General features: G+C 42.4%; 1 protein-coding gene across 1 annotated transcript in view; it reads left to right on the forward strand.

Moving 5' to 3' along the window:
• The first annotated feature begins 1271 nt into the window (after nucleotides 1–1271).
• The window catches only part of LOC122423346 (antigen WC1.1-like), a 51759-nt gene continuing 37180 nt past the window's right edge, over nucleotides 1272–15850 (forward strand). The window contains exons 1-4 of the mRNA XM_043440302.1: nucleotides 1272–1358; nucleotides 6375–6695; nucleotides 14094–14402; nucleotides 14483–14800. Of these exons, the coding sequence (XP_043296237.1) occupies nucleotides 1286–1358; nucleotides 6375–6695; nucleotides 14094–14402; nucleotides 14483–14800 (1021 nt within the window). The 5' untranslated portion in view covers nucleotides 1272–1285. The remainder of the gene's footprint in view (nucleotides 1359–6374; nucleotides 6696–14093; nucleotides 14403–14482; nucleotides 14801–15850) is intronic.

The raw sequence follows: 15850 nt of genomic DNA on the forward strand, positions 1-15850 counted from the left end.
ATGAATGAACCCTCTTTTTTGCTTCATTTGCCTCTTTTTTGCCCCTTGCCTGCAGCTATTGCGCAGTGGAATACTTTCTAGTTGTCCTTCTGTCTGGGGGCAGTTCCCTTAAATAATATTTTGCATCTTTAGTTATGGCTTATAAAGCAGGTGGGTTCTGAATCATATCAAACAAAACTTTCTACATGCAAAGGGGGAAAATGTGAAGTTTAGAAAATGTCAGTCTTTCTAAGCTACATATTGTCTTCTAGAGATCCCCACTCCTATTTTGGAGGGCTAGGGTTGAATAATGACTACTATTTTCTCCTTGTTTCCTGTAACAGCAGTCTCTTTGTCTCCTGAAGCATCATTTGTTGAGTAGCTGAAAGGGGTATTTCACATAAAATGAAATGCAATAAACGGAAAGGGATTTAGCATGCCTGAAAATCCCTTATAGGGCTTCCCAGGTGGTTCAGCAATAAAGAACCTGCCGGTCAATGCAGGAGACCCAGAAAACGTGGGTTTGATCCCTGGGTCGAGAAGAACCCCTCGAGAAGGAAATGGCAACCCACTTTAGTATTCTTGCTTGGGAAAGCTGATGGACAGAGGAGCCTGGCGGGTTACAGCTCAGGGGTCACAAAGACTAGGACACAGCTGAGCATAAATACACCTTCTCCAGGACCCAGTGTCCAGATCATTCTGAGAAGAGAAGAAAGACCTGCAGTCTCACCCCCTCAACTTAATGGTTTCCACCTCACCCTCTCTGTGGTCACCTGTGAATTCCTGCAACCCTTGTCCTCATTTTCTGCTGGCCCAATAAATATTCTTGTATTTCAAGGCTTCCTGTAGTACTCTGCTTCCGGCCTGAGGTCAGTACTGGGGAGATCAATATTTGATTCCACTAAAGTTATTCTCCACAGGCCAATCGATTCCACAACTTGACCCTGCGAGATCTCACAGTTCTTGGGGATCGGCCAGGGTGATCAGAGGAAAAAAAGGTACTCATAGCTTTCTACACCAGCCCCGGTCATGGGGCCTGGCATTCAGGACCACGGGAGCAGGAGGTCAAAGGACCGTCTTGCTCATATAAGGAGATGTTGAAGATACAGAAGCTCATTGGTGTTTGAGCTTCAGAAAGTGGCAGATGCAGCCTCCGATAGTGCCTGAAATGGTAAAAGGTGTCGCTATTGGCTCTCAGGAGGGAGGATGTAGGGGACGGCCTATATAGACCCCGGTTGGCACCCTGACACCTCCTCACAGGCTGATCCTGCAGCTGGGACTGTGATCTTGAGGACGTGAATTCAGGATGGCTCTGAGCCAACACCTCTCCCTCCAGGGATTCTGTGTCCTCCTTCTCGGCACGGTGGTGGGTGGTCAAGGTAAGAGCTGCCCCTCTGTCCTGGGTCCACACCAGGTTGTGGACACCTTGATAAAGGGAAAGGGTATGGAGATGTGGAGCCACAGTCTTAGTGTTTTTGTCCAAAAACAAAGCACTCCGACTGTGAATACTGGTTCCTCTCCTGTGGGGAGTCCATTGGTCATAGAGGCAGATTTTACAGAGCAGTGAGGTTTGATCTGGACCGAGGTGGGTCAACCTGACTCCCCTCGCTGTCTCCCTTGTTCTCAGGGAGCTTCTAGGGGTCCCGGTGACACCCTGTGTGTGCAAATTCCCGTGACTGACCTCAGCTTGGACTCTGGGCTGTTCCCACACGCTCCACATGCCTGGTGTGTGAGCACTGCCTTCAGATCCCCATGTTTCCTGTGTCTGTGCTCCTGTAGGCTCTGTGCTTGTGTGTGTGTGTGTGTGTGTGTGTGTGCACACGCGCAGGTGAGGAGTGTGTGAGGGTGTGTGTGTGTGAGGGTATGAGGAGTGTGTGTGTGTGAGGAGTGTGTGAGGGTGTATGTGTGTGTGAGGAGTTTATGTATTTGTGTGTGTGAGGGTGTGAAGAGTGTGTGTGTGTGTGTGGAGTATATGAGGAGTGTCCGAGTGGTGTATGAGGGTGTGTGAGGAGTATGTGAGGGTGAGTGAGGGTGTGTGAGGAGTGTTTGAGTAGCGTGTGAGGGTGTGTGTATTTGCGTGAGAAAATGTATGTGTGTGTGGGGGAGTGTGTGAGGCTCTGTGTGTGTGTGTGTATGTGTGTGTAAGGGGGATGGATCCTGTCTCTGTGAGATGAACGGGGCCGCTGAGCAGGGACTGAGTCCGTTGGTCTGTGAAGCACACAGGGTCTCACAGCGCTGGGTGTCATGGCCGCTCCTTGTAACTGGATCAGAGACAATCGTGCACCTGCCTGCCTCTCTCTGGCTCCTCTCGCCCATCGCCCCGGCTCCCCTCTGCTTGTTGCCATGTCTGCCCAGCACTGGGCTCTGTGAGAGGCTCCGCCTGCTGGGCTCGCCTGTTCCCACTAGGTGTCCATTATGGAGTAGAGAAGTCCGCATCCAGAAGAGAGGACCTCTTGTCTGTAGAGATCAGTTGATGCATAGCCTCAGGTGTATAAGTTCCTAAGTCCCTGCCCTGGTCCCTGTGACTCATTTCCTGTCGTGATGGGGGCCCGGGACGGTCCTTTCCCCTCCAGGAGCTCCTGTGACTCCGTAGGGAGATCTTTCTCTCGTGCCCTCTCCTGCCCCTCCCTGGGAGCTGCTTCCCCCTGAGTGAGAGTGGAGTGTGTCATCAATCCTTCTGTCGTGGTCTGCAAGATTTCTTTGGACAAATCCGCTGATCTGCTTAGGGGAGTCTTCTTGGGTGACAGAATTTTTTTCTTCTCCTTAGACTTTTAGAATTCTCTCTTTGTCTTTGCATTTGGACAGTTTACTCTGTGCGTCTTGGAGAAGGTTGTTTTGGATTGAAATTTTGGGGTTACTTATTAGCTTCTTGAACTTAGATGTCCAGATTTTCCCCCAGGTTTGGGAAATTCTCAGCCTGTCTTTCTTTCTTTGCTAGGTCCCCTTGCTGCATGCGGGTTTTCTCTAGGTGCGGTAAGCAGGGGCTACTCCTCGCTGAGGTGCACAGACTTCTCACTGTGGTGGTTTCTCTTGGTGCAGAGCACAGGCTCCAGGTGCACAGGTTTCAGTAGTTGTGAGACACCGGCTTAGTTGCTCTGCGGCATGTGGAATCTTCCTGGACCAGGGATTGAACTCATGTCCCCTGCATTGGCAGGCGTATTCTTATCCACTTCACCACTGGGGAAGTCCTCAGCTATTATTTCTTTTCTCCTTCACTTCTCCTGTGACTCCATTCAATACATTGTTTCTCTTTATGGTATACACAGTTCCCACTGCTTTCTACATTCCTTTCATTCTCTTTTTGTTCCTCTAATTGGATACTTTCAACTGATCTTTCTTCTAAATTATTCTTTTTTTTTTTCTTTTCCTTGGTCAAGTTTGTTGTTGAATCTCTGTACTGAATTCTTCAGTTTACTCATTGTATTGTGTTCATGCTAAATTGCCTCCATCATGTGTGACTCTTTGTGACCCCATGGACTGTAGCCCACCAGGGTCCTCTGTCCATGGGATTCACCAGGCAATAATACTGGAGTGGGTTGCTATGCGCTCCTCCAGGGGATCTTCCAGACCCAGGGATCGAACCTGATTCTCTTAGATCTCCTGCACTGGCAGATGGGTTCTTTACCACTAGCACCACCTGGGAAGCCCCTTCATTTATTATTCAGCTTCAAAATATCTGGTTAGTTTTTTTTTTTTAATTTTATATGTCTTTATTGCTCTTATTTTATTTGTATTATTTTCCTGGTGTCAATAAATATTTGAATTCTCTTGTAACTCTCTGAGCATCTTTTGAAGTATTATTTTGAATTATTTGTCAGGCAATTCTTGGATCTCCATTAATTTGAACTGGTTACAGGAGGTTTGCTGTATTCCTTTGGTGGGATTTTGTTTCCCTGATTCTCCTTGATGTCTTATTCTCTTGTAGATGTCTGCACATTCAAAAAAGCTGTCACCTCTGCCAGACACTAAGTCCTGATTTCAGTAGAGAAAGCCTTTCACCTCTGGGTAGGGGCACACTGGAATACTGCAGGGTGCCAAGTGCAGAGGCATAAGGTGGCACTGGGTCTGGGAGAACATGAGGCTGTTTGGCTCAGGCTGCTGGCGTCCACAGCATTGACAACTGTGTGGTGTTTGGCAAGTGTTGCAGGGGGTCTGCTGTCACTGGAATGATAGTTGGTGCCCTCAGCAGTGCCTCTTGTTCCAAAGCCTAGGTATCATGACCAGCAGTGGTGGTGGCCAGAGCCAATGGTGTGCACACACTTGGCTTTGGGGGTCTGTTGCAGGTGCCTCTGTGGGGAAGATGATGGTTGCAGATGCTCGTGATGTGGGAAAGCCTAGGAAGGCAGCAAAGGCCAAGACCAACAATGGCTCATTGCTCAAACTCATGTCCACTGAGCTGGTGATGCTATCTAACCATCTCATCCTGTGCTGCCCTTCTCCTTTTCCTTCATTCTTTCCCAGCCTCAGGGTCTTTCTCAACGAGTCAGCTCTTTGCATCAGGTGGCCAAAGTACTGGAGCTTCAGCTCCAGCATCAGTCCTTTCAATAAATATTCAGGGTTGATTTCCTTTAGGATTGACTGGTTTGATCTCCTTGCTGTCCAAAGAACTCTCAAGAGTCTTCTCAAGCACCACAGTTCCAAAGCATCAATTCTTCAGGGCTCAGCCTTCTTTATGGTCCAACTCTCACATCCATACTTGACTACTGGAAAACCATCATCTGCGCTTGTGATTAATTCTTTTAGGTGTAAAATCTGCTGCATCTGTCTGCAGAGCAGGTCACTGTGAACTGTGACTGCTCCTGCCATGTGGTTGCTATTGGTCCTTTGCTCTTCTTTCTTATGCCTAGCTGTCTGTAAAAGACTGGCTCAGCTTTGCAGGTCTGCAGGAAGTGAACCTGAAGCAGGATTTTCATATGGTGCCCCCAAAGGCTAGGGACTCTGACTACTCACCCTGCTCTTACCCTCCTGGCCAGAGGAACTCTCCTGGCACCCTTGACACTGAGTGACTCTGGTTTGGAGGATGTAATGATGCCTCCAAAATGACAGTATCTTGGCGTGGTCAAACTTCTTAGGGTACTCCAGATCTTTCTGGAGCTGTTTTTGTTACTGATTGCTGTCTAAGTTTGGTCTTTTTTAAGAGGATGGAGGCTGGTGTCTCCTAAATCAGCATTTTGGTCATGGCACATTTGAGGTCTTTATTCTTTGAGAGAATGGTTTTGGGTGTAGAAGTTTAGATTGGCATTTTTTTTTTTTCTTTCACTAAATCTAAGGCTTAAGTCTACTCTACCCTGACATCTCTTTTTGTTCTTGGGGTTTTAGATGTTCGTATAGATGTTTCTCATCTTTATACACCTAGTCTTTATCTTAGTATTTTTCTGTTAATTTTCTGCTGTTATTTCCCATTTTAGTAAAAGTAAGCTAGGTATGGTGTAGTAAAAAAACAAAATGTATCCTTATATAACATGTTCTGTTCACTTTGGCAGGACTTTTGCTATCATAATTCTTCTAGCACTCAGGATGTTGAATTCTCCACCATTATATTATGCTCCCACTGCAATACAAGGCTGCAGGATTTGCTGTGGTAGAAAAATATATTGGCTCTTAAGTGTTTCTATGTGGAAGTGACATCATTTGTTCTGCCACTTTGTTGAATGAGCCAGATCACATGGTTATGCTTAACCTCAAATAGGCAAGGAAATATTACTATTTCCACATGCTCATAAATAGAGAATTTTAAATGTTGCTGACCACTAGTGATGTCTCCATCTATCATGTTCCTGCAAATGAACTCCTTTTTAATGCAGAAACCACAGTTGTCTTAAAACTTAATCGCTAAAGTGACACCTGATCACTTTTGTCAAATTCCATTTGTTAGATGCATGTTACTAGGTACATTGGAGTGTGGATTACAGAAGGACATGAACACCAGGAGACAGGAATAACCAGGACACTGTAGAGCCTGTTACCCCAGCCCTCTGTTCCTAAGCTGGATGAGATGCTCCTTATGGACAGAGAAGTAGAGGGAGGATACCTTCCTGGATACCGGGCCAGGAGCAGTTACTGAGACGGGAAAGCTGGGCCCTAGTAGCTTTGGGCACATCTACAGGGAGGGCAGCATCCAGAGTCTCTGAAGGCCTGTCCTCGGTGGTGTCCCTGGAGCTGGTTCTACTGGCTTGTGAGAAATACCTGGTGTGTCCCTTCCTGCTCCAGGTTCAGTGATGGCACATTGGGAGCTTCGAGTTGGCCACAGTGGGAATGTTTATACCACAGAGGTCAAGAAATACTATATCCAATGCACTTTTTTGCTCTTCAGAGAGCTAATGTTTTAAATACTTATATCACTGCAAGTCTCCTAAAATATCTCCTGTGTCCTGTGTCCTGTGTCTTTCTTGCAGATCTGGAGCTGAGGCTGAAGGATGGAGCCCACCGCTGTGAGGGGAGAGTGGAAGTGAAGCACCACGGAGAATGGGGCACAGTAGATGATAGATACTGGAGCATGAAAGATGCATCTGTAGTGTGCAGACAGCTGGTGTGTGGAGCTACCATTGGTTTTCCTGGAAGGGCTTATTTTGGGCCAGGACTTGGCCCCATTTGGCTTTTGCATACTTCATGTGAAGGGACAGAGTCAACTGTCAGTGACTGTAGGCATTCTGATATTAAAGATTATCGTAATAATAGCTATTCCCATGATCAGGATGCTGGAGTAGTCTGCTCAGGTAAGTCCTGTCTGATCTGGCAAGGAATCTCTAGCAGGAGAAGCCTCTGTCTTATCACCAGAATGACTCAAGATTATGGATTATAGCCTTTAGAATATGCTTGGGTGAAGGGTCTGTGTGATGTGTCACAGAAGGTAGAGAAGTCAGGTCAAAAGTTTCATACAGATATAGCTGCTGTGTTTGACCTCTGTGACATAGTCTTATCATGGTAATTGTTCTGTATTCTTTGACATAATGGTCAGTAGGGTGTGGCTACATGGTGCAGGGTGGTGGTCACAGGACAGTTGTAGGCAACAAGGTGTATCATACTCATAGGTCTTAAAACTCAGAGTCACCACACTCATTCAGGTCAGTATGTGGGGGATGTGCCAATAGAATAGGCTCAACCAAGCAATGGTGACCCAAAAGGGCATGTTAAGACCTATGGGCATGTGACCTTACAGGGGGTCAGGGTGCAGTTACACAAGGAAAAGGTGTGAGGGGATTTCACTGGTACATTTAAATGTCCCTAGGTCACAGTCAGAGGAAGCCAGAAGTGGAACTTGTGGCAGAAAACAGTCTCATCACACTGGTGCACCTGATCAACTGAGTGGGGAGCTCACATGACATTTGCAGGGATGTTGAGGGACCAGGAAAATGAAGTCTTGAAGTTTACAACACAGTAGCTGAAATGCATCGCGTATAAGAGGCAGTGAAGCTAAGAGGACCTGAAGTGACTCCTATGAAGTGCTCAGTGCTGTCTATGTGTTTGACCTGTGCCAAGGTGGATGCAGTAAATACAACAGTGAACCTAGGGTGTGAGTGGGTGATCACAGTATTTGACAGAGATGCTTCTAGTTGTTATCATTATTACGGATTGGATGTCCAGGATATTTTTTTTCCCAATTATTTTTATTAGTTGGAGGCTAAGTACTTTACAATATTGTAGTGGTTTTTGCCATACACTGACATGAGTCAGCCATGGATTTACCTGTGTTCCCCATCCTGAACCCCCTTCCCACCTCCCTCCCCATCCCATCCCTCTGGGTCATCCCAGTGCACCAGCCCCAAGCACTTGTCTTATGCACCCAACGTGGAGATGTCCAGGATATTAATCCCATCAGAGAAGCTGGACTGGAGGAAGATATTGTCAGTTATCACAGTGAATTCCCTCACATAGGGAGCTGGTCTTAGGCAAGAATCACCCCACCTGATGTGATCGTGGGACAAGGGAGCCCTGAGGACACCTGCAGTAGGACCTTAGCAGCCACAGCCAGTCAGCTCTTGGGTGTTTATGTTGAGGAAGATCATTGGAAAAGTGATCTTTTCTAATCTCAACTTCAGCAGATCTTTGATGATTCCAGTTGAAGCCCTTAAGAAAAACAATTCTTGCCCTTTTCAAAAGGTACTTTATTGAGGTATGACTGACATACAAAACTGCTTGATAAGTATGCATTTGTGAAACCATTACAGCACTTATGTCATAAATCTATCCATCTCTTCAAAAAGTTTTCTTCCATTCTCTTTATTATTCTTATTAAAAATAATTATTTTCAAGGAGATTTTAAATTTTAGTTAGAAACTTTTGTTTTAAGCAAACCTGTTTTCTGACATCTCAAGTAACCTTCCTCATTGTCACAATGTCCTAATCATAGTTCTAACTGCAGATAAATTTCTGGAAACACTACAGGTGTCTCTACCATATTTTGATAAGTCAGCATCTGAATGAAAATGGAGTGTGTGATGTTTGAACTTTCTGTGAAATTAGAACTCCCAATATTATCATCCTAAGAAGATTGATGTCTTGATATTAATTCCAGTTAAGATACACTTAAAAGTAAAGAATTGGAGAGTGTTCTGATATTTAAACCCTGATTGTGGTTTGTACTCCCTGACTACCATTGCTCTAACTTAGGCTCTCACATTTATGAATGGTTCCAGGTTCCTTCTATTTCTCTTTTTGTCATTAGTTTCCTCCCCTTGGTCTGTCTTTTCTGTATTTTCAGACATGTTTTAATGATGCAAAGATAAGTTAAAGTGGTGGTGATGTAAGATTAGAATAGCTTGTTTTTTTTCATTTTCTTAATCGAAATTGAACTCTTGGAGTTTCTTCTGGTTAATCTTAGGAGTCAGGTATGGAAGAGAAATTTCAGCCTCAGTAGTGGATTGTTGAAAGTGGAGTACTGTGTTTAGGAGAAATCTAGAGTGGAAACAATGACCAGAGAAGAAGGTAGAGAAGCTTGTTTGAAATAACGAGGAGACTTCAATGAGGGGCTAAACAAATTGAGCAGGACTGTGGTGCAAGTGTGCTAAGTTGCTTCAGTCCTGTCCTACTCTTTGTGACACCATGGACCGTAGCCCACCAAGCTCCTCTGTCCATGGGATTCTCCAGGCAAGAATACTGGAGTGAGTTGCCATTTCCTTCTCCAGGGGATCTCTCTCACTCAGGGATCAAACCTGGGTCTCCTGCATTGCAGGCAGAGTCTTGATTATCTTCTGAGCCAAAAGGAACTACAGTACTGAACTGGAAACTGGTGAGGGGATGAAGATGCAAGGATTGCAGGAGGGGAGGGTTGGAAAGATGCAGGTCACCTCCTACATTCACCACAGCCTCTGTGTTACACTTCCTTCCTGCCCTCATCCCTTCCCTCCCTCTCTTCCTTTATCCTGTTGTGGGAGTCATTTCTGAGGTCTGTGGAAGTGCTAGGAGGTTGCAGTTTTCTTAGAGGAAAGTTTTTATAATAGAGATTCTGTTTATTTAACAAATATAAGTTTATTCATATTTTTCTCTCTTTTTTTGTATCCGATTTTGGTGAGTTGTGTTTCACAAGTAATGTGTTTTCAAGGACTAGGCCCACTTTACAAAAAATTTTCAAATTAGAATAACGCTAGTTCATATCTCTTATCTTTAGATGTTGGGAAGATCTATAATGATATTCCTCCTTTTGTTACTGGTGTTGTTAATTTGTGTTCCCTCTTTTTTCTTAATTGGTTTTGCTAGAAGATTATCAGTGTTAATATCTTTTTAAGAGAATCACTAATGGACCCTACTGATTTTTTTGATTTGTATTTGCTTTCTACTTATTTGATTTCTGTACTCAGTTCTCACTCCTCTTTTTCAGTTATGATCTTCCCTGATAGCTCAGTTGGTAAAGAGTCTGCCTGCAATGCAGGAGACCCCTGTTTGATTCCTGGATTGGGAAGATTCCCCTGGAGAAGGGATAGGCTACCCATTCCAGTATTCCTGGGCTTCCCTTGTGGCTCAGCTGGTAAAGAATCTGCCTGCAATGAGGGGCATCTGGGATCGATCCTTGGGTTGGGAAGATCCCCTGGAGAAGGGAAGGCTACCCACTCCAGTATTCTGGCCTGGAGAATTCCATGGACTGTATAGACCATGGGGTCACAAAGAGTCAGACACGACTGAGTGACTTTCACTTTTCAGTTATGACTGTTGTTGCTTTTGTAGATTCTTGGGTCTTAGATCATTTTCTTCTGTTTCTATTTTTATTCTAATGTAGGCATCTAGGAAGCATCAAGGTTCTAAATTTTCTTCTAAGCATCACTTTATTTTTAAGCCACCAGTTTTGATAGTATATAATTTCTTTTGTATTTTATTACCAAAAAATGTTTCTTTTTCTCTGAATGTATTCTTTGTCTTATAGTCTGACTTTGTATGATATTAATATAGATGCTGTATACAGCTTTCTTTGATTTGTGTTTGCATAGTATATAATTTTTTACCTTTTTAATATGTTTCTGTGTTTATATTTAAACACATATATGTTTATAGACAGTATATTGTTTTGTCTTATTTTATCTGGTCTGATCATCTTGTTGTTTATTTGGAGTACTTAAATTATTTACATTTAATGTAATTATTGATATAATTGAGTTTAAGTGTACTTGCCTGCTATTTGTTATATCTTTGTTCCTATTTTAATCTTTGAGTATATTTTATTATTTTATCTTAAAACTCTATTGGCTTATTAATCATATCAGATTTTTAGGTGATAATAATGTTGAATTATTTTTTTTAATTTTAAAATAATTTTAATTTATTTTTGACTGTGCTGGGTCTTCCCTGATGCATGGGTTTTTCTCTAGCTGTGGAGAACAGAGGCTACTCTCTAGTTGCAGTGCACAAGGTTCCCATTGCGGTGGCCTCGCTTGTTTTGGAGCACAGGCTCTAGGGTGCACAAGCTTCAGTAGTCGTGGCCCCTGGGCTCTAGAGCACAGGCTCACTAGTTGTGATGCATCAGCTTAGTTGCTCCGTGGTATGTGGGATTTTCCTAGACCTGGGATCGAAACTGCGTCTCCTGCATTGGCAGATGGATTGCTCACCACTGAACCACTGGGGAAGCCCATGTTGAATTATTAGTCTTTAATTACATTCTACCTTGAAATGATATTATGTCACAACAAGCAATGTCAGTCACTAGTTTTCTACCACTTCCCTGTTCTTGTCTTTGGTGCTATCATTGTCATACATTCTACTTATAGATTTATTATGAATCTTATAGTTTGTTGCTAATATTTTGCCTTAAATCTTCTCAAAGAGAATCAGCATTTAGCACAGTCTCTACAGCTTTGAGAGGATCCCTGTTTTCATCTGCTGTCATCTCCCTTTAGCTTGAAGAACTTTCTGAGGCAGTTTTGTGTAGTATGTGTCTGGTGGCCTCCAATTCTATCATCCTTCATTGACCTGAAATCATTTTAATTTTCATTCAGTTTTGAAAAGTATTTTCATAGCTGATTCAATTCTAAGGTAACAAATGCCCAACCCCAATACTTTAAATATGCTTTTACATTGTTATGTGACTTTCATTGCCTCCAACAAAAAGTCAGTAAATGATACTTATCTTTTTGTTCCTTGTATATTATGTGTCAAATTTCCCTGGCTGCTCTTAAGATATTTTTGTTTCTTTGATTACTACTGAATTTCAGCATTTACATTGTCATGTTTTCTGAGAATGATTTCATTACCTTGTTTGGGGTTTGTTTAGCTTTTCGAATCAGTGGATTTACAGTTTTCAAAAAATTTGGAAAAACTTCCTTCATCTTTTCTTAGTATTTTTCCACACAGCCCTTATTTTGAATCTCCAAATACACATATTTTATATATTTTTATGTTATCCACTACATGCCATTGTGTTTTCATTCATATTTTTCTGCCTTTTTGCTCACTTTGGTTCAGTTTAGATAGTATCTATTGCAGTGTTTTACTTCCCAATTCTTTCATTCTGCAGTGTCTAGTCTCTTGTGTAATTAATCCAAATAATTGTCCATTCCAACACTATATTTTTTCGGTTTTAGAAGTCTCATTTGTTTATTTTTCCTAGTTTTCCTCCCTGCTTATTTTTATTCTTCATTATACATATTGATATTAGTGGTTTAAAGATCTCTTTGGCCAATTCAATCATTTCTATAATTTTTGAAGCTGATTTAAATAATTATTTTTTAAAAATGTGTTATGGGTTACATTTTTCCCCTTTGGAAATTCTAATAATTTTTTTGGTTGGATGTTGGTCATCACTAAGCAGTCCTTTACCAGTAAGAACTTTAGAAATAAATAATCAGAACACATCTAAAAATCAGGGAATTGTACTTGATGAATCAAATAAAGTTTTTTCATTGGGTTATCTTCATTCTGTTCAAAATGTGTTCCTTTGATGACCAAATGATGAACTTTTATTTTGGCTTGTCTCCTTTAGTTTTAAATCTTCCTTGATCCCACCTTGCCTGCCATATGCCCCACCTACACCCTACTTCCTCAGCAGTAGCTATCCTTTCTGATTTTCTATTCCATTCATCTGTATCTTTTAAAATGGTGTTTGCTTGTCTGAAGTGGGAGACATGAAAAAGGATAGCAGCTTAAGTGGTAGATGGGAGGAGCAGAGGGTGATGTAATATGCTAACAACCTATTCAGCAAGTGTTTCCCACAAATACTTACATATTTTGTTCATATTGAGGCTTTTTCAACTTGGAACTCTGCAAATTATGGCTTGTTTGCTCACTTTCTCCTCCTTCTCCATCTTCCTCCTCCTTTTAGAATTGTCAAACTTTCAACATGCTATCTTCTTTCGGAATTGTAAAACACCTATGAAAGAAATTAAAGACAATATGATCAATGGAAAGTCATTCTGTGCTTCTGGCCTGGAAGAATTAACATTGTTAAAATGCCTGTACAGTCAAAGTGATCTACAGATTTAATGCAATTCCTATCTAAATCCCAATGACATTCTTAATAGAAATAGAGAAAACAATCTTAAAATAGCAGTGTGTGGTTTAATTTTTGTATATTCATGAATTTCCTGTTTCCTTATCACTATTGAGTTTTAGTTCCATTCCATTATGGTCATGAGAGATACTTGGAATTATTTTAATATTTTTGAATTTGTTAAGAGTTATTTGTAACCTAGCCTGGAGAATATTCCATTTGTACTTGAGAAGAATGCATATTTTTCTGTGGTTAGAATTAGTACAATGATAGTATTAAAATCAATTAGCATTTTCTATGAGTCCTGTTTCAGAAGAAAAACCTTTAATAGGAGATGATCTGGAAACTCAGCTGTCTGGTAAGCTCCCCCTGAGAACACACACTCTACCAGGTTCTTTGACAAATCCTAGGATTTCAAGAGAGATGGCTGGGACTCTCTCTCTATGACTCTGTTTTCTTAATTCCTCTTCTTTCCCACTGAGGTCACTGAAGAAATTCATGGCATTTTTGCTATTGAAAAGACAAGATGTGATGACATAAACATGAATTAGTGATAGCATCTATATTTCGTCTCTGGAGCTGTCACCTGTCTACAGGTTGGCATCCCCTCATGGATCCAGCCTCAAGACTTTCCCTCATCTAAGTCACTTGAGGACTAGCTCCTGGGAGAGAAAATTGATCAGAATATTAGCCCTGCAAGTTCCAGGAAAGCTTTCTAAGCTTGTCTGGATGCTAGGATTCTAATCTCACAGCCCACGTCCCTCTGGGTGGGTTCTGTTCTGCATATCTCTACTTTCAAGTGCCTCCATATTATATGTTATCCTTGGATCTGTAGGTCCTAGGCTGTAAATGAGAAATTCACTTCTTCAACCAATGCTAAAAGATGTGTTTCCAGAATTCAGCCATTCCAATGATCTGAACTGGGCTCTGTAGTTTCTTGGCTCCTAGACCAAGGAATTCAGATTTCTAACCAGTCTCAAAGTGTATGTTCTTGGGATTCAGCCATTCCAAACTGACCTTGTAATGCTCCTGGATTTCTCTTTAGAAACCTGCTCAAGAAAATTCTATTATGACGCTAACTGTCAAAGACTCTCTACATGCTCCACTTCTAAAAAGAAAAACTTTCACACCACGGCCTGTAATGAGCAGTTTCAAGTCAGTACCACGAACATTCACTGGTTTTGTTGTTGTTTCCTCTTAGGATTTGCACGTCTGGCTGGAGGGGATGGACCCTGCTCAGGGCAAGTAGAAGTGCATTCTGGAGAAGCCTGGATCCCAGTGTCTGATGGGAACTTCACACTCCCCACTGCCCAGGTCATCTGTGCAGAGCTGGGGTGTGGCAAGGCTGTGTCTGTCCTGGGACATGTGCCCTTCAGAGAGTCAGATGGCCGGGTCTGGGCTGAAGAGTTCAGGTGTGAGGGGGAGGAGCCTGAGCTCCGGGTCTGCCCCAGAGTGCCCTGTCCAGGGGGCACATGTCACCGCAGTGGAGGTGCTCAGGTTGTCTGTTCAGGTGAGATGCATGTCAGGCCTTTCATCTCTGTGAACACCCTGTTCATGTGATTTTGCTGAAACTCTGTCTTCTTCTACCAGCATACTCAGAAGTCCGGCTCATGACAAACGGCTCCTCTCAGTGTGAGGGGCAGGTGGAGATGAACATTTCTGGACGATGGAGAGCGCTCTGTGCCTCCCACTGGAGTCTGGCCAATGCCAATGTTGTCTGTCGTCAGCTTGGCTGTGGAGTTGCCGTCTCCACTCCCAGAGGACCACACTTGGTGGAAGAAGGTGATCAGATCTCAACAGTCCGATTTCACTGCTCTGGGGCTGAGTTCTTCCTGTGGAGTTGTCCTGTGACTGTCCTGGGTGGGCCTGACTGTTCCCATGGCAACACGGCCTCTGTGATCTGCTCAGGTAAGAGAGAGGGACAAGGGCTACTGGTACTCAGGATGCTCCTGGAGTGAAATGTCCCCAAGAACAGAGAGTGAGGGAAAATGGACTTCAAAGTCAGATATTTCGTGGTGAAACATGGATCTTCTCATTGTTCCTTCATTTTTCAGGCCAGGGCAAGGAGTATGAAGGGGAATAATATATTTTTAAGCAACATTGTTGTTTACATATAATCATAGAAGACAGTGTAGAAGCAGTAAGTATAGATCTCAGTATGAACCCCAATCCAGAGCAACAAAGAGAATGTCCCCAGCACCACAGTCACTGTTGCCGCCAGTAACTGTGTCCTCCCTCCTTTACAGGGAAAACCGCTTACTTAACTTCTACCAACATAGTGTTTTATCAATTTTTGAACTTTATATAAAATGATGCAGTATGTTACATCTTTTGTATCTAATTTTTTAGACTCAAAATTATGTTTGGGATTCACTCATGATGTTGTATATTGTAGCACTTTATTTTTTTTTTTTATTACTGTAGAGTATGACTTTGAATGATCACATGGTCATGTACTGATCAATTCTACTGACAGCATAAATCTGAGTTGTTTCCAGTTCTTGACTATTACAAATATGATACTACAAGTTACCATGACAATGTCTTTGGATGCAAATATGTGATACTTTCCATGTTTAACCTTTGGTCTTTTCTTTTCTTTTCTTTTGATTTAGTTGATTTATTTCGTTTGATTAAATGGTGTCCTTTGATGAACTCATTTCTTAATCTTATGGAAACATAACTTGCCAACTTTTTCCTGTAGATTTAATGTTTCTTATACCCTTTAAAAAGAATTTTTGCCTACTCCAAGATCATAAAAACATTCTCCAAGAGTTTGTTATCGAAATTTTATTATTTTTCTCTTGCATATAATTGTGCATTCCTTCTGGGATTGATATCTGTGTAAGATAAGGGTCAGGTTTCATATGGACATCCAATTGACTCAATCTTTTTCTGAAAAGACTCTTTTCCCCACTTCAGAGATGCCTTCGTCATAAGCAGAAAGGCAAGTATGTC

This window comes from Cervus canadensis, chromosome 21, assembly GCF_019320065.1.
Source record: "Cervus canadensis isolate Bull #8, Minnesota chromosome 21, ASM1932006v1, whole genome shotgun sequence".
Classification (NCBI taxonomy): Eukaryota; Metazoa; Chordata; class Mammalia; order Artiodactyla; family Cervidae; genus Cervus; species Cervus canadensis.